This window comes from Monodon monoceros, unplaced genomic scaffold (genome assembly GCF_005190385.1).
Source record: "Monodon monoceros isolate NGI ecotype Baffin Bay Population unplaced genomic scaffold, NGI_Narwhal_1 Super_Scaffold_7, whole genome shotgun sequence".
Classification (NCBI taxonomy): domain Eukaryota; kingdom Metazoa; phylum Chordata; class Mammalia; order Artiodactyla; family Monodontidae; genus Monodon; species Monodon monoceros.
In genome coordinates, this window is record NW_021703784.1 from 104999722 (window position 1) to 105026079 (window position 26358).

Below are 26358 nucleotides of genomic sequence, written 5' to 3' on the forward strand. Positions count from 1 at the left end.
CAGACTCCCCCCGAGGTGACCCACCGGGATCTGCCCATGGAGGTGCAGAAGGAGAGCCGGGGGATGCGGGAGAGGGTGCTGGAGACCTGAGGGCCCCTCTCCCTACCTGCTGAGCCTTCCCAATGCAGGTATCCCCCTGCTGCTCCTTCAGCCCTGGGAGTGGAAGCGAGGGGACGGCTCCCTGTCACCACCCGGGGGTTCTGCAACCCTCTCGTGCTGCTTTTCTAAGACTCATGCTCACCTTGGTACGCAATCTCTTTAATAAACCCTCACCAACATTACCTGACGTGAGTGTGCTTTGGTTTCCTGCTGGGATCCTGATACGATTAAAGGGTAAATTTGGAGACAGTCAGGACAGAAAGGCAGGCAGTGGGCTCGGGAAGGGTGGGGAAGTGCCCAAGACAGGCTGTGTGGCCAGCAGTGCAGTTTGTGTGAGGGTGCCTTAATGTGTCTACTTGCCTGGGCCACGGAAGGGCCAGACATTGGGTCAAACATGACTCTGGGTCTGTCTGTGAGATTGACATTTCGGCCCATAGACTGAGTGAAGCAGGTTGCCCTCCCCAAGGCGGGTGGGCCTCATCTAATCAGTTGAAGGTCTGGCTAGAACAAAAGGCATGACCTTCCCCTGAATAAGAGGGAATATCCTCCTGTCTGGTGGCCTTTGAACTGGGACGTCGGTTTTTCCTGCTTTTGGACTGGAACGTGTACCATCCGCTCTCCTGGGGTCCACCCTGCCGACTACAGACCCTGGGATTTGCTGGCCTCCATAATCACATGAGCCAATTCCTTATAATAAACCTCCTTCTATATGTGTATCTCCTACGGGTGCTGTTTCTCTGGGAGACCCCGAATAAGACAGTCTGGAGTGGCACATTCCCTCGGGTGAGGGACAGTTCTGTCTCTGTCTTCTCTCTCCAGCTCACAGGGGCCCCAGTGGGCAACTGGCATTCTCGGAGCTGGTATCTGATGTGGCAAGGCTGCAGGCCTGTGCCAGGTCCACACGGCGCCCGGCAGGGCCCACTTCTGTGACCGACCTGCCCACGTGCAGGAGCGATCCACTGGCCCCCCTGAGTGCTGTGTTACACGAGGTGGCGTAAGGGAACGTATCCTGAGCTGTGCGGCACGGTGCTCGGCTTCTGGGCCATGGCACGAGCCTCCTCTGTGTGCAGGTGGTGCGTGGGCCACTGGGCGCGCCCGCTGGGTCACCGCTCACGGCAGGAGGCACCGCTGGGCTCCAGGGAGTCGGGGCCAGGTGGTGGGACATGGCTGCTTGCTTAATTGGCTCACCTCAGTCCTCAACAAGGCAGCCCCTGTGGTCCCCACCTCACCTGGACCCCGCTCCAGCCTGAGGGGTACTCTGCCACCTGTACTGGGGGTGCACCCCCCTTTCCCCAGCAGCCTCGACGGGCTCCACCACCCAGTTCAATCTGGGGCAATCCGGCCAGCACACACCATCAACTCCTTGGGGTGCAGGGGTGTCAGGCCCTGCGTGAGGCCCAGAGATGGAGGAGGTCTGGGAGCTTTTAAGTCAGGGTTAGATCTGCAGGCAGGACACACCAGGCATCAGTGTTGAGAATGGGGCTGTGCGCTCAGATCCCAGGGTCTGGGCGGGTCCACAGGCCACTCGCTGGGTGACCTCAGCCAAGTTACTTCCACTCCCGGAAGCCTCAATTTCCTCATCTGTGCAAAGGGGTTAAAAATCGCCCTGCCCATAGAGTGGCCATAGGTCTAGATGAAATAATTCAGATTAAACACCTCGCCCGTACCAGACTGCTTGGCGAGCTCTCCAGAGGCAGCCGTCACTCTTGCCGCTAATGTCAAAGAGGATGGGTCTCAGCTGGTATCTCAGTCTCTCCGCAGGGAGCCCGAGGCTGGGGGGAGGCCCGAGCTGCCCTCCACGCAGCCTTCTCCCTGACCCCCTTGCCCACCACCTGGCCTCTTACCTGCAACGCTTTCTCTTTGCTGGACGTCGGGTTCAAGGGCGGCTCTGTCAGCATGAGAGGATGCTGCTCTGGGGCAACGTGCAGCACCTGGTAGAAGGAGTAGTGCCAGATCTGAGGAGAGCGGGGGGCACGTGTTAGGAGGATTGAAATGGAAGTCGTCTGCTCAGGCTTCAGAGGCGATATTAGGCCTCGAACCGATTCGTGACCTTGCCTGGACTACGTGCCTGCTTGTAAGCTGCCGCCAGCAAGTCTGGCGGCACTTAAGATAAAGAAGGGAGGGGCTCCCCTGGTGGCGCAGTGGTTAAGAATCCACCTGCCAAGGCAAGGGACACGGGTTCGAACCCTGGTCTGGGAAGACCCCACATGCCGCGGAGCAACTAAGCCCGTGTGTCACAACTACTGAGCCTGTGCTCTAGAGCCCGCGAGCCACAACTACTGAGCCCATGTGCTGCAACTACTGAAGCCCACACGCCTAGAGCCTGTGCTCTGCAACAAGAGAAGCCACCGCAATGAGAAGCCCGTGCACTGCAACGAAGACCCAACGCAGCCAAAAATAAATAAATAAATAAAATTAATTTTTAAAACTTAAAAAGAAAAAGAAGGGAGTGGATCATGGAATTTCTTGAGCCTCATGGACCTGGTCATTTCCTGGGGGTCTAGAAATTCGCATGATACACAAAATGAGATAAACAGCCCTGCTGAAGAAACCGAGAGCTGCATATTTGCATGCAAATTGATGATATCAGTTAGCGGCCTGGTATTATAAGCGACAGTCCCCTAAACTGCAATTTGAAGTCTCACCCGTGGGGTGGACGCACTGCCTGGGACCTTTCCCAGCTGGGACTCCAGATCGCTGTTTTCAGGACTTCCCAGCGCTGAGTCTGGGTGTAGGTGTCGGCCCAATCTGGCGATGTACGTGCTTTTACTTTTCTATCCCTTTTCATTTCTATTTCTTCCTTTCTAATGATTTTCTATTAAAGTTAAATTGAAATTGTCTATTTGTGTGACAAGTGGTGTCTTTTTGCTAACAAACCCTTTGAACCTAAAACAAAAGTAAAACTTTCGGCGAAACAGCACATCAGGACATAAAATTTACCACTGTAAGATTTTTTTAAGTGTACAGTTCAGTGGCATTAAGTATATCCACATTGTTGTTCAACTGTCACCACCATCCATCTCCAGAGACTTCCCATCTTCCCAGACGGACACTCCGTCCCCATTAAACACTAATTCTCCAACCCCCTCCCAGCCGCTGGCCCCCAGTAGCCCACTTTCTGTCTCTAAGAATCTGATGACCCTAGGTCCTCCTGTAAGGTGGAATGATACATTGTTTGTCCCTTTGTGACTGCCCTGTTTCACTTAGCATCATGTCCTCAGGGTTCGTCCACATTGTAGCCTATGTCAGAATCTCCTTCCCTTTTAAGACAATGATATTCCATTTTATGGACGGGCAACATTGCGCTCATCCAGTCATCTGTTGAAGGACACTTGGGTCACTTTACCTTTTAGCTGTTGTGGATCATGTTGCTATGAACGTGAGTGTACAAACATCTCTTCCAGTCCTTGCGTCCAGTTCTTTGGGGATTCACTCAGAAGGAGGATTGCTGGACCATACAGCGATTCTAGCTTAATTTTTGAGGACCCACCATACTGTTCTCCATAGAGGCTGCACCGTTTTACATTCCCACCAGCAGTGTTTGAGAGTCTCAGTTTTCTAATCCCTCCTTCTCACCAACATTTGTTATTTTCTGGGGGTGGGGCGTGGGCGTTGTTTGTTGGTTGGTTTTCTAAGTAACAGCCATCCTAATAGGTGTGGAGTGGATTTAGGATTTTTTATCCATCGTCAGCTTTAATCCTCACAACAGCGCTATGTGATAGGAAAAGTTATACCCCTTTCTTACAGATTAGGAAACTGAGGACCAGAGAGCCAAGTTACTGGTCCAAAATGACGCAGATCATAAATGGTGGAGGCAAAATTCAGGCCCAGGTCTCTGACTCTAGAGTCGATGAGGTTAGTACCGTTGTGTAGTGTCTCCAGGGACCCAGAGCCAGGAAGTGCCGGGAGAGCCCTGGATGCTGGCGGTACATCCCTTCCTAGGTGCCAGGCAGCGGGGCTGCCATTTGGCATTGATGGGGGCCCTGGGAGCGGGTCCCACCCAACAGAAGCTGCAGCCTACCTTTTCCATGTTGTCCCAGTTGGTGATGGCTGCCCGAGAGATGGGATATTTCAGGTTGAGTTTCCCTCGAGTTTTCTGAACTTCATTTCCGATGAACCAGTCTTCTTCTTCCATTCCCACCAACAGCTTCTGAAAGACATAGGCCCGGCCAGATCTGCCCTCAGGAGCAACTCGCCTCACTGGGCTCTCGCGTGTCAGTGCACAGTGAACGGCGGGGAACCCCGACGTGCCACTGGGGATGGCTCTGGGTCACAGCACCACCATCGATGGCCTTCTCAGACCAGTGCACTGTGTCAAAATGCCACTAAGGGGTTTCAGCAAATGACCTGCAGGGAAGAAGTGCACCCGAGGAACCCCTGCTGGGACACGCTGTTGCCCACCTTGTAGGTGAGGACACTAAGGCCACAAAGAGAGAGGCGGGGGAGGAAAGAACCATGGGGTGAGGGGCACACTGGCTTCTACATTTGCTTTGGAAAGTGAGTGGGGGAAAGCGTGCAATTTAAGTTAATTTCTGTTATTTTTTAGGAAGATAAACCTATCTACTTTCATGCGGATTAAACTATTCGTTCTATCATTCGGAAACGATCTGAGAGTCGGCTGTGTGTTAATCTGGGTCCACCAAGAACCAGACACCAAGAGATGAAAGGCACGAGGATTTTATTAGGGAGCACGCCAGACAAGGCGAGAAGAGACACTGGGCCACTGTGCAGGTTTGAGGCTGGGTGCAGGACGGAGGGCTGGGTGGGTGCTCTGGAGCACCGCGCCTGCGGCGGTGAAGAAGGAGCAGGGTCATCCTGGTTCGACATGGACGGTGCTCAGGTCTGCTGACCGCTCTGGTTACAGTGGGCTGGGTGACTCCGAGCTGAGCCTCGTCCTGCCTCTCCGTCGCTGCAGGTCCCCCACGAGGGGTCTCACTCCCAACCTGCTGCTACACCGAAGTGCCCAGGAGGAGTCATGGCGCTTGGATGGAAATGAGTCCACGCAGGGCATCCTGTTACGTGCCGACCCCTCTTGGAGACAGACACTTCCTTCCTGCCACCCAAGGGCTTGCCCGAAGCCTGGGAGGATGCAGGCGAGATGCCTCACGGAAAACAAAGACAGACAGCCCAGTCGGCTGCGGTCCTGATAGATGGTTTGCTGCCTGATCATTCGTCTTGGTCACACGTTGCTATTTCAGTGAGGAATTTGGGGGTTTTTTGCTGTGATCTTATGCTTCCCCAGGTATGTAACCTACTTTATATACACTCCGTTTCCTATTGTGCCTCTTTGTAGAGATAACAAGTATCTTTTCCTCCCCTGTGGCTGTGGAATATTTTCCACGGGGCAACGTTAAGTTGTTATTTGGGGTTTTTTGTTTTTTTTTTTTTACTTTTTGTAGTATTTAGTTTGTTTGTTTTTTTACATTCTTTTTTAATATTCTAAACCATAATGGAAAAGAATGCAACGTTAAGTTTTGACCTTGCAGGACAAATTATTATACATGTCGGGGCAAGAGATACCACACCAGGGATTTCAAACAGAGGGATTGAGTACAGGGAGGTGGTCACACAGCATTGGGGGTTCAAAAGCACAAACAGGGCAGAGAGTAGAACCACCCGACACTGCTTGGCTGCAGGAAGAACCGGGCAGTGGGTTTGCAGAACAAGGGCTCAGAGGAGGCCCCACAGGGCTGGGAGGGGTTCTGCCCTGCCATTCTTTCATGGCCACTGGGCGCTGTGTGGATGGAGCCGAAGGATGCAGGAAATTGCTGTTGCTGGCGGGAGGCTGAACGGGAAGACTGTCCCCTCCCGCCGCCTTCTATCTGCAGAACCTCTCAGGGAGCAGTAGCTAGAGGAGCCCCAGCCCCGGCATGGGCACCGCAGAGCAGAGCAGAGGCAGAAACCAGCTGCAGTGTGTTGACTGGTGGCCCCCAAGATAGGTCCACGGGCTGCCCCCAGAACCTGTGTTGGTGTGACCTTATTTGGAAATAGGGTCTTTGCAGATGTGATTCATTTAGGGATCTGGAGATGAGATCATGCTGGATTTAGGGTGGGCCTGAGATCCAATGACAAGTGTCCTTATGAGAGAGAAGGGAGGGGAGATTTGGGACAGAGAAGGGAATAGGGGAGAGAGAAGCCCCGTGATGATGGAGACAGACCAGGCCCACGAATGCCTGCACCCACCAGAAGCTGGAAGGGGCCAGGGAAGATCCTCCCCTGGACCCTCAGAGAGTGTGGCCCTGAAACAAGGCAGATGAAGAAGGTCGCCTGTCATATCAGTAAACAAAGGGTGTCGCGGCCATCAAGCCATCAGTCACTGCAGCCCCCGACTGTGCACCCTGAGGGTGGAGAAAAGCAGGATACTGGCCCGAGATAGCCAAGGTGCACATCAAAGGAATGATTCCAGTGAGCCTAGACGCTTGCATCTTCCCATACACAGAAAAGCGCTCAATTCGTTAATTTGAGATATGTGTTTTTCCTTAATTTGCAATAATCTTTTGACATACCGACGACCTGGTTTTTGTTGCGAAACCCCTATATATCCTGGCTTCTCCCCTGCCTCTTCAGAGCAGTTCTTCAGAGCTGTCTGAGAGCCTGTCTTCCGGGCTCGAGTCCTCAGCAAGTCTGCCAAGTAAAACATAATTCTCAGCTTTTGGCCTGTGCGGGGTTTTTTTGTTTGTTTGTTTGTTTCAGTTGACGACACCTTGATTCTGGACTTGGGGCTCCAGAACCGGGAGAGTCTAAATGTCTGTTGTTTCACCACCAGGACAGCAGCCCTTGGTCACGGCCGCCCCAGGGCACTAACCCAGCAGCAGTTACAACAGGGGAAGTATAAGCCCCCCGCTGCCTGCCCCCTGCCCCCCAATTTATTCTCATTCCCCCTCTCCAAACTACTGAGTAGTTAAACCCCTAAAAGTGGGGTGGGAGTGGTGGGAAGTAAATGCATTCTGTCCTGTTGGTGGGGAATTATTCAGAGAGAATTCGGTTTCTGAGAGAGCAGATAGCAGACGAGGCTCAGAGACCGCGAAACTTTGGGAGGAAGGATCGCGGGGCGGCCCCAGACTGGGTTCCTGCTTCTGCAGATGCAGTGGGGGATGTGCAGGGGCTTTCAGAACGTTCCGCTCCCCCTGCTGCAGTGGCTGGCAGCTGTCCCGGTGGATAAAGCTCAGCCTATAGCTGTGCGTCGGGAGGGGCTTGGAGGGGTGTCGAGGCCCCTCTCTCACTCAGCTCAGCCATGGTCAGTAGATGAAGGAAGGTTCTCCAGGCCTTTTCTTATCTCCAGCATTCATGCTGCTCCAGACTCCAGAGCCTACGGGACTGGAAGCCAGCGGCCACCGCTAGCAACAAAAGCTTCATCTGGGGAGTTTGGGCGGCCCTTCTCGGAAGCCTAACGGCTCAGTCTCCAAGGAAATTAACACACCCAACTGGTTCTCCTGGGTGTGTCTTGACCCATCCCCAGCCAAACACTGGTCTAAGTGTTGCTGAGAAGGTGAGATTAACATTGACATCAGTCAACCTTGAGTAAAGGGGACCGCCCTCCACCATGTGGGTGGGCCTCATCCAATCAACTGAAGGCTTTCAGAGAAAGGACGGAGGTCCCCCAAGAGGAAGGAATTCTGCTCCCCGTCAGCCGTGGGACTCAAGACGGCAGCACCACCTTCTCCCGGGGTCTCCAGCCTGCCGGCCCACACTGAAGATTTTGCGGTACGCGGGCCTCTCACTGTTGTGGCTTCTCCCGTCGCGGAGCACAGGCTCCGGACGCGCAGCCTCAGCGGCCATGGCTCACGGGCCCAGCTGCTCCGCGGCATGTGGGATCCTCCCGGACCGGGGCACGAACCCGCGTCCCCTGCATCGGCGGGCGGACTCTCAACAACTGCGCCACCAGGGAAGCCCCTGCATTTAATTGATTACAGGAAATAGGCTTCATTCGGCCTCCATGATCTTCCCTGAATTCCAACAAGCAGGTTCAACCAGTTGTTAATTAGGGAAGGGAGTGGATGCAGAGACAAGGGAGAAGCAGTTAGGAGAAACAATAGCGCAGCCTGGGGGCAGGGTCCTGGTTCCCCATCAAGGGATACACACAACAATATCTTTGAGCTGTTCTGCAGATACTGGAGCCTCCTCCAGGTCGGAGAAGTTAACAGTCTGCTGCCCACAAGCGCACAGACCCCAGACCAGCTGGAACCAGAAGGTGGATGATGCCGACTCCCGACTACCTCACCACCAACCAATCAGAAGAACGTCCGTGAGCTGACCACGCCCTGTTTGAACCATCGCTATAAAACTCCTCACTACCCCCTCCAGGGTGGGACACACAGCCTTGAGGGCGTTAGCCCGCTGTGGCCTCCTTTGCCTGGCCAAGCAATAAAGTGAATCTTTTCTACTTCACCCCGAGCTCTGTCTCTGAGAATCAATTCAGTGTCAGGTTACAGAGACTGGATTAGGCTTCAATTTCTCCAGGTCACTGTAGTCGGCTGAGTGGTGTCCCCAGAAGATATGTCCACTTGGAACCCGTGAGTGTGACCTTATTTGGAAAAAGGCTCTTTTCAGATGTAATTAAGGTAAGGATCTCAAGATGAGCTCACCCCGATTTCCCAGGAGGTAATGGTTAGAAACTTCCTACTGGCCAGAAACGGTGTTAATCATACATTCACCATCTCGTTTAACCTTCAGGCCAAATGTATGTGTGTATATACTTTTGTTAACCCTGTTACGTGACAGAGAAATCTGTCACCACACATGCCGTGTGGTCCCACTTAGGTGAGGTCCTTAGAGGAGTTCGATCCATAGAGACAGAAAGTAGGTGGTGGGACCAGGGCTGGGGAAGGGAGATGGGGAGTGAGTGTTTCATGGGGACAGAGTGTCCATTTGGGAAGATGAAAATTTTCTGGAGGTGGGTGGGGGTGACGGTTGCACAACGAGGTGAATGTACCTAATGCCATTGAATTGTATGCTTAAAAAAATTTCAGGTGGTAACTTTCATGTTATATATATTTTTTATCACAATAAAAAACCCTGAATTTCTAAATTCTCTTGAAGAACAGGAAAATCTGGCAATACTGGGCCTGCTTTCTTGCATGTCACTAGGCAGCAAAGATGCCCTTTCAGGCAGAGCATTGGCCTCAGTCCCCACCCATCCCTATTGTCCTCCTGTCGTGGAGGCTGAGTGTCAGTTTGTCACCTAGTACCAGTGGACTGATGTTCATCCTAAAGGTAGAGAACTCCTTCTACTCTCGGAAGTGGGAAAATCAAACAGTAAATAGATGGGCATGATTTATTTTTGACAACGGTCTGCTCTTCTATCATATGTAATTGGCCTGTTCTTTCTAAGTCTGTGGTTCTCAAAGTGTGGCCCCGGGCCAGCAGCCTCTGCATGCCCTGAGAAGTGGTGGGAAGTACAAGCCCTGACCCTCTCCCCTAGACCCGCTGAAGCAGAAACTCTGGGTGGGCCTGGCCCCCTGCCTTTTGCCAAGCCAAGCGCCCCATGAGTCTGATGCACGTTCACCACAGCCACCCTGCTCTATGGACTTGACGTGGCCAGCCTGTGTGGGGGAGGAGCTGCGGCCCCCGGGGAGGACACCCGGCACTCCCATCCTGACAAAGTTTCCCAAGGATGGTTGGGAACACAGCCAGGGGCGCTTCTGTCCCCGCAAATCCCACCTTGCTGACGCCCAAGCCGCAGTCGCAGATGAGGGGCACATTCATTGTGCTGCATGTGACCTAGATGTGGCTGCAGGGAGAGACAGAAGATGCGGTTATTCGTGCCATTTGCAAGGCTCTCACCTGCAGGGTAGGTGAGGTGCCAGGTACGATCTTGGCTCCGCGCACCCAGAGCTGGGCACGCCTGGGGGGCGAGCCACCATCTGGCTGCTCTGGGCAGTTCACTGGAGCGGCCAGGCTCTCAGATGACCACCTGCATGTGGCTGCACTGGGCTAAGGCTTTTTCTCCTACCTGGTGTGGCCCGTGACTTGCTTCACTGGGGTCCCCTGAAGCAGCCCCTTCACCATTCACCCAGCCAGGGGCTTTGGGCAGGGGGACCCTGGTAGGCACCGTGGTCTTGGTGGTCTGCCTGCTGGTGTCATGGCCAGGCCCCCAAGCTCAGCACCCATACTGCCTCTCCTGGGAGACCTCTCCTGCCTCCCGGCCCAGGGTCGAAATGAATCCCCCCCTCCACTTGGCTTCTAGACAACTTCTTCCACATTTTTACAAGTTTGGAAAACATGAGAAAGTATAAAGAAGGAAATCCCTATCTCCCAGAGTCCTACCGCTGCCCTGTTCTATTTTGATATTTGTTTCAACTTTGCTTGTATACATGATTTAGAAAAATTAATCACCCTCAAAATAAATGAATCCATTTTCCCTTTCAAATATTGCATTTTAACTAAACCTTTACTGTAACAAATGTTTTTTTCATTTTGAAAGTGATTTTAATTCTTTTCCAGATAAAGACAACATGTTCACTAGAGAAAACTATGGGGGGAAATAAAAGTCTCCCCAAATCCTACTAGTCATAGACAGCCTTTGTTAACAGTGGGCATCTACCCTTTCGACTCCTACATATAGCATAGGGGTCACTGGGGTCATTTTCTGTCTGGTGCCTTGTGAACAGCCATGTGCGGTACGATTCCCGGGGGCAGTGGTATGTGGTCTAGCTATATGTTTATTGTATGCACGCATTGCATATGAAATATCATATATATTTATGCACCTAAATGTCTGCAGTGCTGTTTACAATAGCCAAGACATGGAAGCAACTTAAATGTCCATCAACAGATGAATGGATAAAGAAGATGTGAGATATATATATATATATATATATATATATATATATATATATATACACAAATGAACTTGTTTACAAAACAGAAATAGACCCACAGACTTAGAAAACAAACTTACGGTTACCAAAGGAGAAGTGGGGGGAGGGATAAAAAGGGAGTTTGGAACTGACATATACACACTAGTATATTTAAGATAGATAACCAACAAGGACCTACTGTATAGCACAGGGAACTCTGCTCAATATTCTGTAATAACCTAAATGGGAAATAAATTTTAAAAAGAATAGATATATGTATAGCTGAATCACTTTGCTGTACACCTGAAACTAACACAACATTGTTAATCAACTATACTCCAATATGAAATAAAAATTAAAAAATAAAATATTACATATATTTAAAATATTATCTATATCTATAGCTATTATCTGCTCATCCCTTTAACTGACCCCTATCGTGGAAGGTTTAGACCCAATCTTTCTGGTTTTTATAGATAACCTTGTGATGAGCCTCCTTATTCCTCTTGCTTTGTCCTGAACCCTGGACCAACTCTTGATCCTGTACGTCCTTAGAATGACCGGTGGGAAGCCCAAGAATTTTGAAAGGCTCCATAAACATGTTGGCAAGTTGCCGTCCAGAAACATGGACTGATTTGCTGCTGCCACATCGAGGCCCGTTCCACCCCGTCCACCACCTCCACCTGCCCCGGTCTCCCTGACGGACCACGAGCTCCTCCAGGCAGAGTTCACGTCGGCCCCCAAGCACCTGTCGCTCCACCGGATGCCCAGCTACTGTTTGTTGATTTGCTTTGGAATTCCGGTCTGTCCTTTACGGAGGACTTTGGGCATTTTCGTGGGTGTCCTGTATGTCTGGTTGCTAGCTGCGTATCTTCATGTAGCTTCTTTTTTCTTTAATAAATTTATTTATTTTATTTATTTGGCTGCGTTGGGTCTTCGTTGCTGCACGAAGGCTTTCTGTAGTTGGCGGCGAGCGCGGGCTACTCTTTGTTGTGGAGCATGGGCTTCTCACTGCGGTGGCTTCTCTTGTTGCAGAGCACGGGCTCTAGGCACGTGGCTTCAGTAGCTGTGGCGCACGGGCTTAGTTGCTCCGCGGCATGTGGGATCTTCCCAGACCAGGGCTCGAACCTGTGGCCCCCTGCATTGGCAGGCGGCTTCTTAACCACTGTGCCACCAGGGAAGCCCCTTTCCTTGGTTTTCTAAAACTCATTGGATGCTGCCTTCCATGTCCATTTACTTAGCAGAAGGAGGAAAATTAGGCCACGAGTAATTGCACAGCTCTTTCCAAGCCTGAACATTTTCATCTAGGTGTCTTGAATGGAATATAACTGGTTCAGAGCAGGGAGGGGATTTGCCTCCAACGGGCTGACTCCCTGAGCTTGCTGGTCACTGGAAAGGAGGGCAGGGCCGCTGGGCCCAGAATGCAACAGTCCACGAAGGGGTGTTTTCCTGCTCTGCTCCAAATCCTTATGGAGCTGGAGCTGGGACTCCCTTGTAAGTCTGAATAGTCATATCAACACACAGAAACGGAAGTCTAAGGGAGGGTGTGATGGAAATTGGAAGGGAAACGTTCAGCTTACCCACAGGATGGACGTGCGAAAGGAAGGGGAAGATTGAATTGCTCCCAAACTTCAGGAAATGTACTAAAAGCACATAGCTAGCACCAGTGAGAACTGGAGACAAGAGGGTCCAGAGATGTAAAAGGTGGAGCCCACCTGTAGCCCAGGTGGTGTCCCCTGTGTCGTTGCTTCTGCTGAAGCCGCTGGCATGTGATTGGCAGGGATGGCATCTTCTGGACCCAGTTAGTCTTCTCCAATTTCTCTAAGAGCCTTTGCTTCTCTCTTTCCATCAAATCCCCCTTCTTGCGGTTTGGATGAAGCGGGCTCCAAGGACTCTGGCCCCAGAGGTGATCACGACACTTGTAAACAGCGCTGCTATGAACACTCATGTACAGGTTTTTATGTGGACATATATTTTAATTTCTCTCGGGTAATTGCTGGGTCATATGGTAGCTCTATGATTAAAATTCTTAAGGGACTGCCAGACTGCACCATTGTCATTTCTATTAGCATCGTTTGAGGGCTCCAGTTTCTGTACATCCCTAACCACACACCTGTCATTGTCTGTCTTTTTTTTACAGTCATCGTAGTGGGTGTGAAGTGACATTTTATTGTGGTTTTAATTTGTATTTCCCTGATGGTTAAGTATATTGATCATCTTTTCACGTGCATATTTGTATGTCTCCCATTCACATACCTTCTTTGGATAAATCTCTCCTCAAATAGTCTGCCCAAACAAATTGCTCTGTTTGCCTTTATTTTTTAATTAATTTTATTGAAATACTGTTGATTTACAATGTCGTGTTAATTTCTGCTGTACAGCAAAGTGACTCAGTTATATATATATATATATATATATATATATATATAGAGAGAGAGAGAGAGAGAGAGAGAGAGAGAGAGAGAGAGAGAGAGAGAGAGGTATATAGACATACATACTTTTTCATATTCTTTTCCATTCGGGTTTATCACAGGATATTGAACATGGTTCCTCGTGCTATACAGTAGGACCTTGTTGTTTATCCATTCTAAATGAAATACCTTGCATCTGCTAGTCCCAAACTCCCAGTCCTTCCCTCCCCCACCCCTCCTCCCCCTTGGCAACCACAAGTCTGTTCTCTATGTCTGTGAGTCTGCTTCTGTTTCCTAGATAGGTTCATTTGTGTCACATTTTAGATTCCACATGTAAGTGAGATCCTACGATATTTATCTTTCTCTTTCTGACTTACTTCACTTAGTATGATAATCTCCAGTTGCTGCAAAGGGCATTATTTCATTCTTTTTTATGGCTGGGTAATATTCCATTGTGTATGTATTCCATTCCATCTTCTTTATTCATTCATCTGTCAGTGGACACCTAGGTTGCTCCCATGTCTTGTTTGCCTTTATTTTTGAGTTATGAGAGCTCATACATTCCAGACACTAGACCCTTGTCAGATGGAGGATTTGCCACCATTTTTTTTACATTGTTCAAAGCTTTTGATTAAGTACAATTCTCAAGGAAGGCCTGTCAATCTGGCCGAAAGTATTCACGTCCCCTGAGTACACAAATCACATCCCTACCTCCGGTCCTCTATTCCTCTCCTGTGAAATTCCCTACCTGCATCTCCTCCCCATCTTGAGATCCTTGAATCCAGAGCCCTGTAGGTCTGCACTAGAACTGAACTGGGCTGCCTGGGACCACCTGCCCTGCCTGAACATTGAGCTGTGACTGTAGTGTGCAAACATCGCAGGATAACATCACGCAGAGGGAGCGTGCCGCATACTCTTCTCCTCCAAAGCAAGTTAGGTGGGCCCGTCAGCTCTGAATGGGTGAGTGTGTAGAACGAGGGTTCTCAGCTCTGGCATGATTGGCATTTTGGTCTGGATAATTCTTTGCTACGAGGGCCATTCTGGGCATCGTAGGGTGTTTAGCATCATCCTGGCTTCTACCCACTAGAGGCCAGTAGCACCTCCCACTTGTGACACCCAAAAATGTCTCCAGACACCACCAGATGTTCCTGGGGAGAGGGAGGTGGATAAAATAGCTGTGGCTGAAAACCCCTGGTGGAGGGAAGGACCTTCATGACGGAGACCTATGAAAGCAGGTGGGAAGACAATTGCAAGTTCTGAAGCAGTTAGAACCAGGTTTCCCAGGTCCCAGATTACCCAGATCACAACAGATCTGAGTGATTGTTTTACTCCCTTTTATGCAAAGCAATTTCCTCCAAACCAACTCTATCACAAGGAGGAATGCAAAAATCAGAATGACCGAGTTGTGTAGGTTATTCTCAGGACATTTTCTTGCTCTTTTCACTGTCAGGTGCATCAATGCCCACCCCCGTCTACCAAGGATGGGAGAGAGGAGGTTCTTCCCACCTGTGACCTTGGTGTGCCTGACGGGTCCTGTGTCTGTGTGAGTGGTGCAGCTATGGAGGAGAGCATTAGTGTAAAGCCTCGTGTTTATAAACCATAAATGCTGTGACACCTAAGGAGCGGATGATTTAAAAACAAGGATTTGTCCTTATGACAGTTTGAGAAATTTGAATTTCCCAAATGGGAGAGGTTGGGATGAGTGAGAGAGAGAGTGTGTGGGGGTGTGTGTGTGTTTGTGAAGGGGATGTTGGAGTAGCATAGAATTGGAAGATAAGTCTGTGGGCTAAAGTATTTGTAAAGAGTTTTGTGAGCCCCAGGATGAATGGATGGATGGATTAGATAGATGATAGATAGACATATATATAATCATTTCTAGCCTTTCATCTCTTATACCTCTCAAAGTTCAGACAACCATATCTCCACCTAGTCCATTTGTTAAAAAGAAATCCATCTCCAAAAGGGAATCCTCTTCCACTGTTGGTGGGAATGGAAATTGGTGCAGCCACTATGAAAAACAGTGTGGAGGTTCCTTAAAAAACTAAAAATAGAGTTGCCATGTGACCCAGCAATCCCACTCCTGGGCATATATCCGGAAAACTCAAATTTGAAAAGATATGTGCATCCCCATGTTCATAGCAGCACATTTACAATAGCCAAGACATGGAAGCAACCCAAGTGTCCATCGACAGATGAATGGATAAGGAAGATGTGGTACATATGTACAATGGAATATTACTCAGCCATAAAAAAGGAGGAAATATTGCCATTTGCAGCAACATGGATGGACCTAGAGATGATCATGCTAAGTGAAGTAAGACAGAAAGACAAATATTATATGCTATCACTTATATGTGGAATTTAAAAATAATACAAATGAATCAATATACGAAATAGAAACAGACTCACAGACATAGAAAACAAACTTATGGGAAAGGGACGGGGGGAGGGATAAATTAGTAGTATGGGATTAACACATACAAACTACTAAAATAGATAAGCAACAAGCATTTCTGTATAGCAGAGGGAACTATATTCAACATCTTGTAATAACCTATAATGGAAAATTATATATACGTATCTGAATTGCTTTGCTGTAGACCTGAAACTGACACAATATTGTATATCAACTATACTTCAATTAAGAATAAATAAAACAAAATAAAGAAATCCATCTCAAAATGGTCCTTGCCGGAGGAGAAATGATGTATCTTTCTGCTGCCTCTGCAAAATTCCTACAGTCTTGCTTCTCTTCTATAATAAAACCATTTAATCCCACAAACGTGTATGGAATACTGACTCGTGTGTTGCTTTAGCAAGTTCCTGGGTCTAAGTCGAGAAAGAGACTCCTTCCTCCCAGCCGCCCCCGCCCCCCACATTGAGTTGGACCATCCCTGATGCCTCAGAACAGGATTTGTTCTTCTCACAGGAAACACAGAGGATCCACAGAATGTGGCTACTGTTTGTACCAAACTCCATGCGGTGGTGTCCCCGTAAAGAGACCGCATTCAGCTGAAGGGGAGCAGGACAGGCAGGGTTTACACACTTCCTGTTACAGGTCCTTCCTTTAGTGGGAAAAGACCCTGGCTGGCTTTCAATGTTTTTAATAGACAATGGGGAGAAACATACCCCACATGATTTAAAGGGGTTGTGATTGGATGATCTCAAAGACACTACTGCAGGCTCTGAGTAAGACATTGGTTCTGCACTCAGGGAGTTCCCAGCTTACAGGAGAAACATATTTGTTTTCTAAAGTCACTTTAATCCAGTGTGATAAGGGCTGTAAACAGGAGGCAATGTTATGAATTGGCCTTGGAAAACTTGCACAGATTCCAGACAGGGGAGCAGAGAAGCAAAAGCCTGGCATCCAGGGTGGGTGGGGCAGTCCTTGAAAGATGAAAGGACACTCCATATGGCCTTGGGTCTTCCGTTCCTTGTGTCCCCACTGCTGTCACAAGTGTGGGGCTTCACTTAGACATGAATGACAGCCACCACGTGGAGAGGACTTTCTCGTGCTAGACACGGTTCTAAGTTAACTCATTTAAGCCTCCCAGCAATGGTGTGGGCCTGGGGAGCACCAGCCTCAATGTCCTGATGAGGAGACAGGCACAGGGGAATAAAGTAAGAGCTCCAGCTGGTGAGAGATGGAGAGGAAACTCAGTCTCAGGGAGCTTGACTCCCTACGCAGCTCTCAGTCTGAGCTGTCAGGGGAAGCAGCTTCCACTATTACTAAGGGAGGGGGCCTATTGTCCCACTGTCAAATCTGGGAGGGACTTGTGACTCTTTGACCAGTGACATTGATGGAGATGACATCATGTTAGTAGTCATCCATCCAGAGGAACTGTGACCCCCTCTCTTGCTCTGATAAGACTACTGGGTAAAAGAGCCTGAGCTAGCCTCTTGGAGGAGGAGAGGCCACTGGGAAGAGAACCCCAGGCACCCAACCAATAGCCAACCACCTGCTAGACATGTGAAGGAGGCCATCCTTAATCATCCAGCACCAGAGGGTCTGTTAGGTGGCCCCAGATACATGAGAGAGCCCATCAGAGACCAAACCAGCTCGGACCAGAATGATCACCCAGCTGACCCATAGACTGATGACTAAAAATAAGAGGGTGGTTGTCACAAGCCACTAAGTCTTAGCATGATTGTTACGCAGCAAAGGCTGACTGATACACGCTGCTACTCTGCCTTTGTATTTTTAATAAATGGCCCTTCCCACGACCCTCGCGACCTGCTGTCAATGGGGTCAAAGTCATCTGCTCACCAATACACAGGGATAGAGAACACAGAGAAGCTCAATATTTTATCAAAAGTCACAAATCGGGGGTTGGCAAACTACAGCCCATGAACTGAAACTGGCCCACTGACTGCTTTTGTAAATAAAGTTTTATTGGGACACAGACACGTCCATTTATTTTTTACATATTGCCTATGGCTGCTTGGGGAGAGGGGGCTACCATGGCAGAGCTGAGTAGTTGAGACCAGGTGGCCACAAAGCCTGAATGAATTATTTACTATGTGACCCTTTATAGAAAAAGTTTGACAACCCCTAGTCCATACTTAATGCCCTTAACACTACGACAATAGTTCTCAAAATGTGGCCCTCAGGCCAGCAGAATTAACTTCACTAGTTAGAAATGCAGTCCTATGTCCTTACCCCAGACTGACACCATCAGACATGCTCTTGTGTAAGAAGCCCTCCCAGTGATTCTGATCTCCATGGCTTCAAGATCAGACAACACAACCATCTTTGACGACAGAAATCTGGTATGATGCATGCTTCCCCGGTTTAAGAAGCATTTTCTTTCCCACTCCCAGCTTTTGGAAGAGGAATAATTGCCCTGAATCCTTATTTGACTAGTTTCATCTGCCCTCAGCACCAGCTCACAGCCACCCACCAAAACACTTGCGTCCCCCCCAGTGCCATGACTGAGCCGAAGGTGTAGAAGGAGTTGTTTGGGGGCGGTGGAGGATACAGTCAAACCTTCCTTCCTGCCCCCCTCCAAAATAAATCCAGCGTTTACGAAAGGCATGCAGGAGGTCTGGAGTGCTTTCACGGCATGAAATCAATTGGAACAAAACCAAGCCTTACTGATCCGTGTGGGGTGACACCTCACTGTAGCTTTGATTTGCATTTCTCTAATGATTAGTGACGTTGAGCATCCTTTCATGTGTTCGTTGGCCATCTGTGTATCTTCTTTGGAGAAATGTCTATTTAGGTCTTCTGCCCATTTTTGGATGGGGTTGTTTGTTTTTTTGATATTGAGTTGCATGAGGTGTTTGTATATTTTGGAGATTAATCCTTTGTCAGTTGCTTCGTTTGCAAATATTTTCTCCCAGTCTGAGGGTGCCTTTTCATCTTGTTTATGGTTTCCTTTGCTGTGCAAAAGCTTTGAAGTTTCATCTAGGGGGGTGGGATAGGGAGGGTGGGAGGGAGATGCGAGAGGGAAGGGATATGGGGAGATATGTATACATACAGCTGATTCACTTTGTGATATAGCAGAAACTAACACAACATTGTAAAGCAATTATACTCCAATAAAGATGAAAAAAACAAAACAAGCCTTATATCTAAGTTACAAAGTCCGGGCGGAATCACCAGCTCGTCTTGGTTTGTCCAGATTTCCCCAGCTTTAACGTTGAAAGAACCATGTCCCTGGAAACACCCCAGTCCTGCTCCACTCTGGCCTCCCTCCTAGAGGCAACCATCACCCTGAAGTTTGTGTTAATAATTCTCGTGCTTCCTTTCTCAATTTTGCCACACCTGGATCTGTCCCTGAAGAAGGTATTATTTGGTTTTGCCTGCTTTTGAACTTATGCAGGGAATGATCACCCTGGATGTTTCAGGGGCTTGCTTGTTTTGTTCAGTCTTTGGAGATTTCCCCACATTGGTGATATGACTGTGGTTCATTTTTCACCACTGTAGAGTATTCCCTATTCCACTGTGTGGATACGTGCTCATCTGAGCCAAGGGATGTGTTTGAATGCCAGCAGGTGGCTGACAACCTGTGGCATGAGGAAGAGCATGCCCCCTTTCTCTGGAGGACGTGATGAGGTGCAGGTCGGAGACAGAGCTGAATCTGGGGGAGATCCAGGTGAGGCTCAGCCCCGCCGTGTGCACCTCATAGCACTTGACTTCTCCCCTAAACAAATGTTCAGGTCAGTTATTTAAATAATGTGGCCGGAAGGGGTATCGGCTTGCTCTCCTAGGATGTCACGCTTCTTGGTCTAGTCCAGAGGACATCACACGTTCATATTTACAATCAAGTATTTATTTGCACGAGTAATACATGTCAGCAAACCTTCCACAGAGTGTGGCAATTGAAGAAAGCTTCTGGCTCAGCGTTTCCCATCCCAGATTCCAAGCCCTGCACCTCAAGAGCACACACAACGCGACCTGGGACGGTACACCCCTTCCAGACTAGATTCTGCTTTCTGTTTCTTCCTGCAAAGCAGCTCAGTTTCCTGTGTGCCCAGGGTGTCCCCTGGTGGCCGCTCACTAGACCACAATGCTCATGGACCCGGCTCTCAAATCCACGTCCAGGAAGGAAACGTGGAGCAAAGAAATGTTTTCAGCCTTTCAACTTACCCCTAACACAATACACAGTAATTTGACAACATGAAAAAAAATTTTATGTACAATAGTGAAATGAAGAGGCAGAGGCAGGTTTTTTTTTTCTTTTTCTCCTTTTTTTAAATTGATATGTAGTTAATTTACAGTGTTGTGTTAATTTCTGCTGTACAGCAAAGTGATTCAGTTATACTTATATATACATTCTTTTTCATATGCTTTTCCATTATGGTTCATTCCAGGATATTGAACACAGTTCCCTATACAGTAGGATCTCATGATTTATCCATTCTATATATACTAGTTTGCATCTGCTAATCCCAAACTCCCAATCCATCCCTCCTGCACCCTCCTTCCCCCCTTGACAACCACAAGTCTGTTCTCTATGTCTGTGAGTCTGTTTCTGTTTTGTAAATACGTTCATTTGTGTCATATTTTAGATTCCACATATAAATGCTATCATATAGTATGTGTCTTTCTCTGTCTGACTTACTTCACTTAGTACGATAATCTCTAGTTCCATCCCATGTAGCTGCAAATGGCATTATTTCATTCTTTTTTATTGGCAGAGGAATATTCTATTGTATATATGTACAACATCCTTTTTATCCACTCATCTGTTGATAGACATTTAGGTTGTTTCCATATCTTGGCTATTGTGAATAGTGCTGCTATGAATACTGGGGTGCATGTATCTTTTTGAATTATGGTTTTCTCCAGAAATATGCCCAGGAGTTGGATTGCTGAATCATATGGCAACTCTATTTTTAGTTTTTTAAGGAACTTCCATACTGTTTTCCATAGTGGCTGCACCAGTTTACATTCCCACCAACAGTGTAGGAGGGTTCTCTTTGGGAGAGGCAGTTTTAATACATTGTACTTAACTAAAATATCCAGTTCTGGGTCCTGAGAGGATACAAAGGTGCCATCTCTGTCCTGTAGAACCAATGAGTCCATCTAGTGCAGGGGACTGCACACATGACCCATGGGCCACATCCGGCCCCCTGTTTGTTTTTGTAAATAAAGTTTTATTGGAACACAGCCAAGCCCATTTGTCTACATATTGTCTGTGTGCTTTCTCACTACAGCGGCAGAGTTGAATCGTTGTGGCAGAGGGTGTCTGGCCCACAAAGCCTAAAGTATTTCCTACTTGGCATTTTCTGGAAAAAGTTTGCCCACTCCTAGGTGAGTGGGTTAACGGAGGCACCTATAAAATGGACTATTGTTAGCCTGGAAAGAAGCTTCCTCTGTGGATTTGATTTTTCATCAATTCATTCCAAAAACTGTTGCAGACCTACTGTGTGCCAGACATTATTTCTGGCCAGAAAAGATTCTTGATGTTTTCAAACTTGGAGAGCTCCAGTATTTTTCAGTTTGGACAATAGTCATACCAGTTACCAGCATTTTCCACCCAAAACATCTCCTCACTTTTTTTGGCTTCTACCACCAAACCCACCATCTAGACCAAAGTTTCACCCTTTCAACATGGACACCTCCTCTTTGCTGGACTGAAATTTGTATAGGCGCCATCTCCACATTCACCTGTTTCTCCTGATAATGTTGGAAGCCAAATTTTGTCTTCTGTGGAGCATATCAAAAATGATGTGTCGGGCTTCCCTGGTGGCGCAGTGGTTGAGAGTCCGCCTGCCGATGCAGGGGACATGGGTTCGTGCCCCGGTCCGGGAAGATCCCACATGCCGCGGAGCAGCTGGGCCCGTGAGCCGTGGCCGCTGAGCCTGCGTGTCCGGAGCCTGTGCTCTGCAATGGGAGAGGCCACAGCAGTGAGAGGCCCACGTACCGCAAAAAAAAAAAAAAAGAGTAACAAGGGCTTCCCTGGTGGTGCAGTGGCTGAGAGTCCGCTTGCCGATGCAGGGATCACGGGTTCGTGCCCCCGTCCAGGAAGATCCCACATGTCGCGGAGCGGCTGGGCCCGTGAGCCATGGCCGCTGAGCCTGCACGTCCGGAGCCTGTGCTCCACAACGGGAGAGGTCACAACAGTGAGAGGCCCGCATACCGCAAAATAAATAAATAAATAAATAAAATTTTTTTTAATGATGTGTCGATTCCAGCCTGGCCAGGGCCCACAGGAGGGGAGAAGAAAGGGCATTGTGGCAAAACTTGGGTCTGGCTACATGCCTGTTGTTAAATCAAGGCTCTGCTCCCTCAAGGCTTTAGAGATCTTTTAGGGATTTCCTCACTTGTATTACCCTGGCTTGTGTCACTGGTGAGAAATGCAAATGCTTGTGAATTTCTAATACATATTTGGAAGAAAACTCCAACATATTTCATTTACCCGTGGCCATAAGCAGCCCAAGGTGGACCCTTCTCCTTAACAGAATCTTAATTTAAATGTGGATGTACCGGGCTGTGATTAGACATATGAACAGAAACCCAGGCTACTTTGCTGTGTATTCTGCCAGGAGACCCTGACTCTGGGGCCCAGGAGTCTGCCCATGTGTCCAGACCCACAGAAATTAGGGAATTCCCGACACCTTTAGAATTGAATTCCAGACACTTTTAGAAGTGATTTGGTTCAACCCCTACCTAAAAAGTCTTTATTAATAGCTGGAGGAAGAAGATAAAAAGAAGCATCAAGAGAAAACATGAAACCATTCATTTTTACACGTAAGAAATTTGAAATTCCCGAAGCACACTTTGCTACCTGGAAAGCAACCGCCCCCCTCTCACCTCTAAGTTCCCCAAGGAAGAGATGTGGCACCTGCAGGCCTGATTCTCAAGGGGGTTTGCCTTTATTCAGCAACCGTGGGTCTTGCTCAGCGACATCCCTCTTCCTATTAAAAAAAGATTTCAGGGACTTCCCTGGTGGTCCAGTGGTTAGGACTCTGTACTTCCACTGCAGGGGGCATGGGTTCAATCTCTGGTTGTAGAACTAAGATCCCGCAAGTGGCGCGGCGTGGCCAAAAAAAAAAAAAAAAAAAAGATTTCAAAAGCCTCTAATTAAACAGTGAAAGCAGGACTTCCCTGGTGGCGCAGTGCTTAAGAATCCGCCTGCCAATGCAGGGGACACGGGTTCAGATCCCCGGTCCAGGAAGATCCCACATGCCACAAAGCAACTAAGCCCGTGAGCCACAACTACTGAGCCTGCAATCTAGAGCCCGCGAGCCACAACTACTGAAGCCCGCGCGCTTAGAGCCCGTGCTCCGCAACAAGAGAAGCCACTGCAATGAGAAGCCCGCGCACCGCAACGAAGAGTAGCCCCCGCTCACCGCAACTAAAGAAAGCCCGCGTGCAGCAAAAAAGACCCAACACAGCCAAAAATAAATAAAAAATAAACAAAATAAATAAATCAAAAAAATAACAGCGAAAGCATCTAGGCCAAACCAGAGCTACTGAAACAGAGAGCTGAATGCACATGACGGACAAGGCAACCCACTAACGACTTCCCCAACCCCGTCCACTGGGGAAAGGCAGTTCTGTACAACTGAGCTACCCGGACCACTGAAACCTCAGGAACGTGACGTTTTTAAACACGTGAGACTCTCAAGGAAATGACAAACCTCTCTGCCTGCTTTACCAAGAGTGCTGGGTGTGGGGTGACCTTGTCTTGGTGGCCTGCGGCCATCATGATGCAGAACAAGTGCGCTGTGCTGTGACACAGCCGTGACCTCAGGGCTCTGCCCCTGATATCAGGGTCAGCCTGCCAGGGCCCAGCATGTCCTCTAGTTTTTATTACCTCCTTTCTACTTTTGCTATATCCACTCTCACACTTGTTTTGGCGCATGGGGTCCTCCAGGAATCAGTCCTGCTGCTGAGACCCAGGCCCCAGGCAGAACCCTGAGGCCTTCCCCTTGGATGGGAAGCCTCGGGCACTGGAGGAGAGTTGACCATTGGGCAGAGCTGCCCTCAGCCCTGGGCAGGGAAGGTCCAGGCTGGAGGAGAGCCCACATGTCCTGGCCTGGACAAGGCAGGGACAGAAGCGATGGAGTTCTCCTCTGTGGGGAGAACATGTAGCACCTTCACTGAAACGATGGAAAAAAAAAAAAGGGACTTCCCTGGTGGTCCAGTGGTTAAGATTCCGCGCTCCCAATGCAGGGGGCATGGGTTCGATCCCTGGTCGGAGAACTGAGATCCCACATGCCACTCCAACAAGAGGTGACGGGGACTCCTGGATCCCACCCACTCGGGGCACCACGGCATTGCCTCTGCCAGTCATGATGCCAACCCGGGGACCCCGATGGGGTAGTTAAACTGTAACAGCCTTGCTTCCCTGGGCCCAGAACCAAGATTCTAACGCCATCTCCATGAACGCCTCCAAACGGCCGCCTGGACGCACAGGTCCACCTGGTAGGGTCAGGTGAGGGGGGAGTGAGTGGCTGCAGGGGATGGACTTTACGTGTACGTGCGTGGGGAATGCTGCTCACAACTTAGCCCCTGGGCTTTGTGACTTTGTACAGATAATGAAGTCCGTTACGGGCACACCGGCAGGACTTTGACATTCGCTGCCCTTGTGTAACGGGATGGAGATGCAGGTGTTTCTGGTTCCTGGGACCGCTGCCCTGCCCCCGCCACACCGGTCACCCACTCCTAGTGGTAACCGTCCTCTGTCTCCTGGTGCCATCGTGCAGCTGGCCTGACCTTGGAATTCCAAGAGTGTTTGCTCCTGAGTCCGGCTTCCTCCGCTCACCAGCGTGCACAGGAGTCTCCCGTGCGCTGTAGCCCCCGCGGCGGGGGGTTTGCCGTGTGCTGTACCTTGGTCACCCACTCTACTGCGGACTGACTTTCGGGTTCTTTCACTGTTTATGAGCAATGCCGCCGTGAACACTCTTATGAGCACAGACGCTTTGTCCCTGGCAGTCCAACCCGGCCAAGGGGAGCTGCGTCCAGGGGACGCAGATGCTCGGCTTTAAGAGGTGCTACCAGACTCTTTCCCCCAAGGGGCCATTCTAACCAGCACCCCCATCCCAGGGGCGGAAGTGCCAGGGGCTCCACACTCACCAACGTGTGGGCTTCTGGGCCCGTTCATCTTTGCCGTCCAGGGGGAAGAGGCTTCATCTGCATTTTCCTGACGACTAAGGATGTTGAGCACATCTTCATAGAGTTATTGGCCATTTTGTTCAAGGCTCTTCCTCCTTGATACAAATCTGCCTGCCAATCACCGTCTTAGTGATTTGTAGGAGTCCCTTGTATATTCTGTCCATGAGTCCTCCAGTGGGAGGAGCATCGTTGCAAATACCTTTTCCCTCCTTGTGAATTGCCTTTTCACTCTCTGAATGTTCCCTTCTGATGAAAAGAAGCTCTTTTTTTTTTTTTTAACATCTTTATTGGAGTATAGCTGCTTTACAGTGGTGTGTTAGTTTCTGCTTTATCACGAAGTGAATCAGTTATACATATACATATGTTCCCATATCTCTTCCCTCTGCATCTCCCTCCCTCCCACCCTCCCCATCCCACCCCTCTAGGCGGTCACAAAGCACCGAGCTGATCTCCCTGTGCTATGCGGCTGCTTCCCACTAGCTATCTACCTTACGTTTGGTAGTGTATATATGTCCATGCCGCTCTCTCGCTTTGTCACAGCTTACCCTTCCCCCTCCCCGTGTCCTCAAGTCCGTTCTCTAGTAGGTCTGTGTCTTTATTCCTGTCTTGCCCCTAGGTTCTTCATGACCTTTTTTTTTTTTTTTTAGATTTCATATATATGTGTTAGCATACGGTATCTGTTTTTCTCTTTCTGACTTACTTCACTCTGTATGACAGACTCTAGGTCCATCCACCTCGCTACAAATAACTCAATTTCGTTTCTTTTTATGGTTGAGTAATATTAAAAGAAGCTCTTAATTTCATTGAAATCCAGTTTCTTTTCTTTTTTTGTGGTTAGTGCTTCACTGTCCTTTTCTTTTCCTATTTCTATATTTTTTAAAAATTTATTTTATTGAAGTATAGTTGATTTACAGTGTTGTATAATTTCTGCTGTACAGCAAAGTGATTCAGTTATACATATATATGCATTCCTTTTTATATTCTTTTCCATTATGGTTTACCACAGGATACTGAATATAGTTCCTTATGCTATACAGTAGGACCTTATTGTTTCACTGTCCTTTTTAAGAAATCTTTGCCTAACCAAGATGATTCTCTTTTATTTTTAAGGAAGATTTTATTGGTTTACCTTTTACATCTCAGTTTTGTTTTTTTTTTGTATGATGTGAGCTGGAGTCAAGATTCGTTTTTCTCCATTTGGGTATTCATCTGACCCAAGAGTTTGCATTTATTAATTCTTAATTTAAAAAACAATTATTGATAATGGCCTGTTTGTGCCTTCAAACGGTGGAGGAGTAAGACGTGGAGATCACCTTCCTCCCCACAAATACATCAAAACTACATCTACATGTGGAACAACTCCTACAGAACACCTACTGAATGCTGGCAGAAGACCTCAGGCTTCCCAAAAGACGCCCTCAGGTGACCTACATGCAGAGGCGGGGCCGATACAAAGCTGAACCCGGGGAGCTGTGTGAAC

The 26358-nt window shown here is 48.7% G+C and overlaps 1 protein-coding gene across 1 annotated transcript; it reads right to left on the bottom strand.

The window, feature by feature from the left end:
• Positions 1-1422: 1422 nt before the first annotated feature.
• On the bottom strand, positions 1423-9804 carry LOC114887644 (actin-1-like). Its single transcript, XM_029209425.1, has 4 exons — positions 9695-9804; positions 4121-4253; positions 1944-2054; positions 1423-1485 (listed from the first exon to the last, which is right to left on the bottom strand). Exons 1-4 carry the CDS (start codon positions 9802-9804, stop codon positions 1423-1425), a joined length of 417 nt encoding a protein of 138 aa, XP_029065258.1.
• Between the last annotated feature and the right edge of the window lie 16554 nt (positions 9805-26358).

Coding starts and splice junctions, on each gene's coding strand:
- LOC114887644 (XM_029209425.1), bottom strand. CDS start 9,804: ATGAATGTGCCCCTCATCTGCGACTGCGGCTTGGGCGTCAGCAAGGTG. Junction 2,055..4,120: donor ACTGGGACAACATGGAAAAG/GTAGGCTGCAGC, acceptor CGCTCTCCTCAG/ATCTGGCACTACTCCTTCTA. Junction 1,486..1,943: donor GCAAAGAGAAAGCGTTGCAG/GTAAGAGGCCAG, acceptor GGCCTCACGCAG/GGCCTGACACCCCTGCACCC.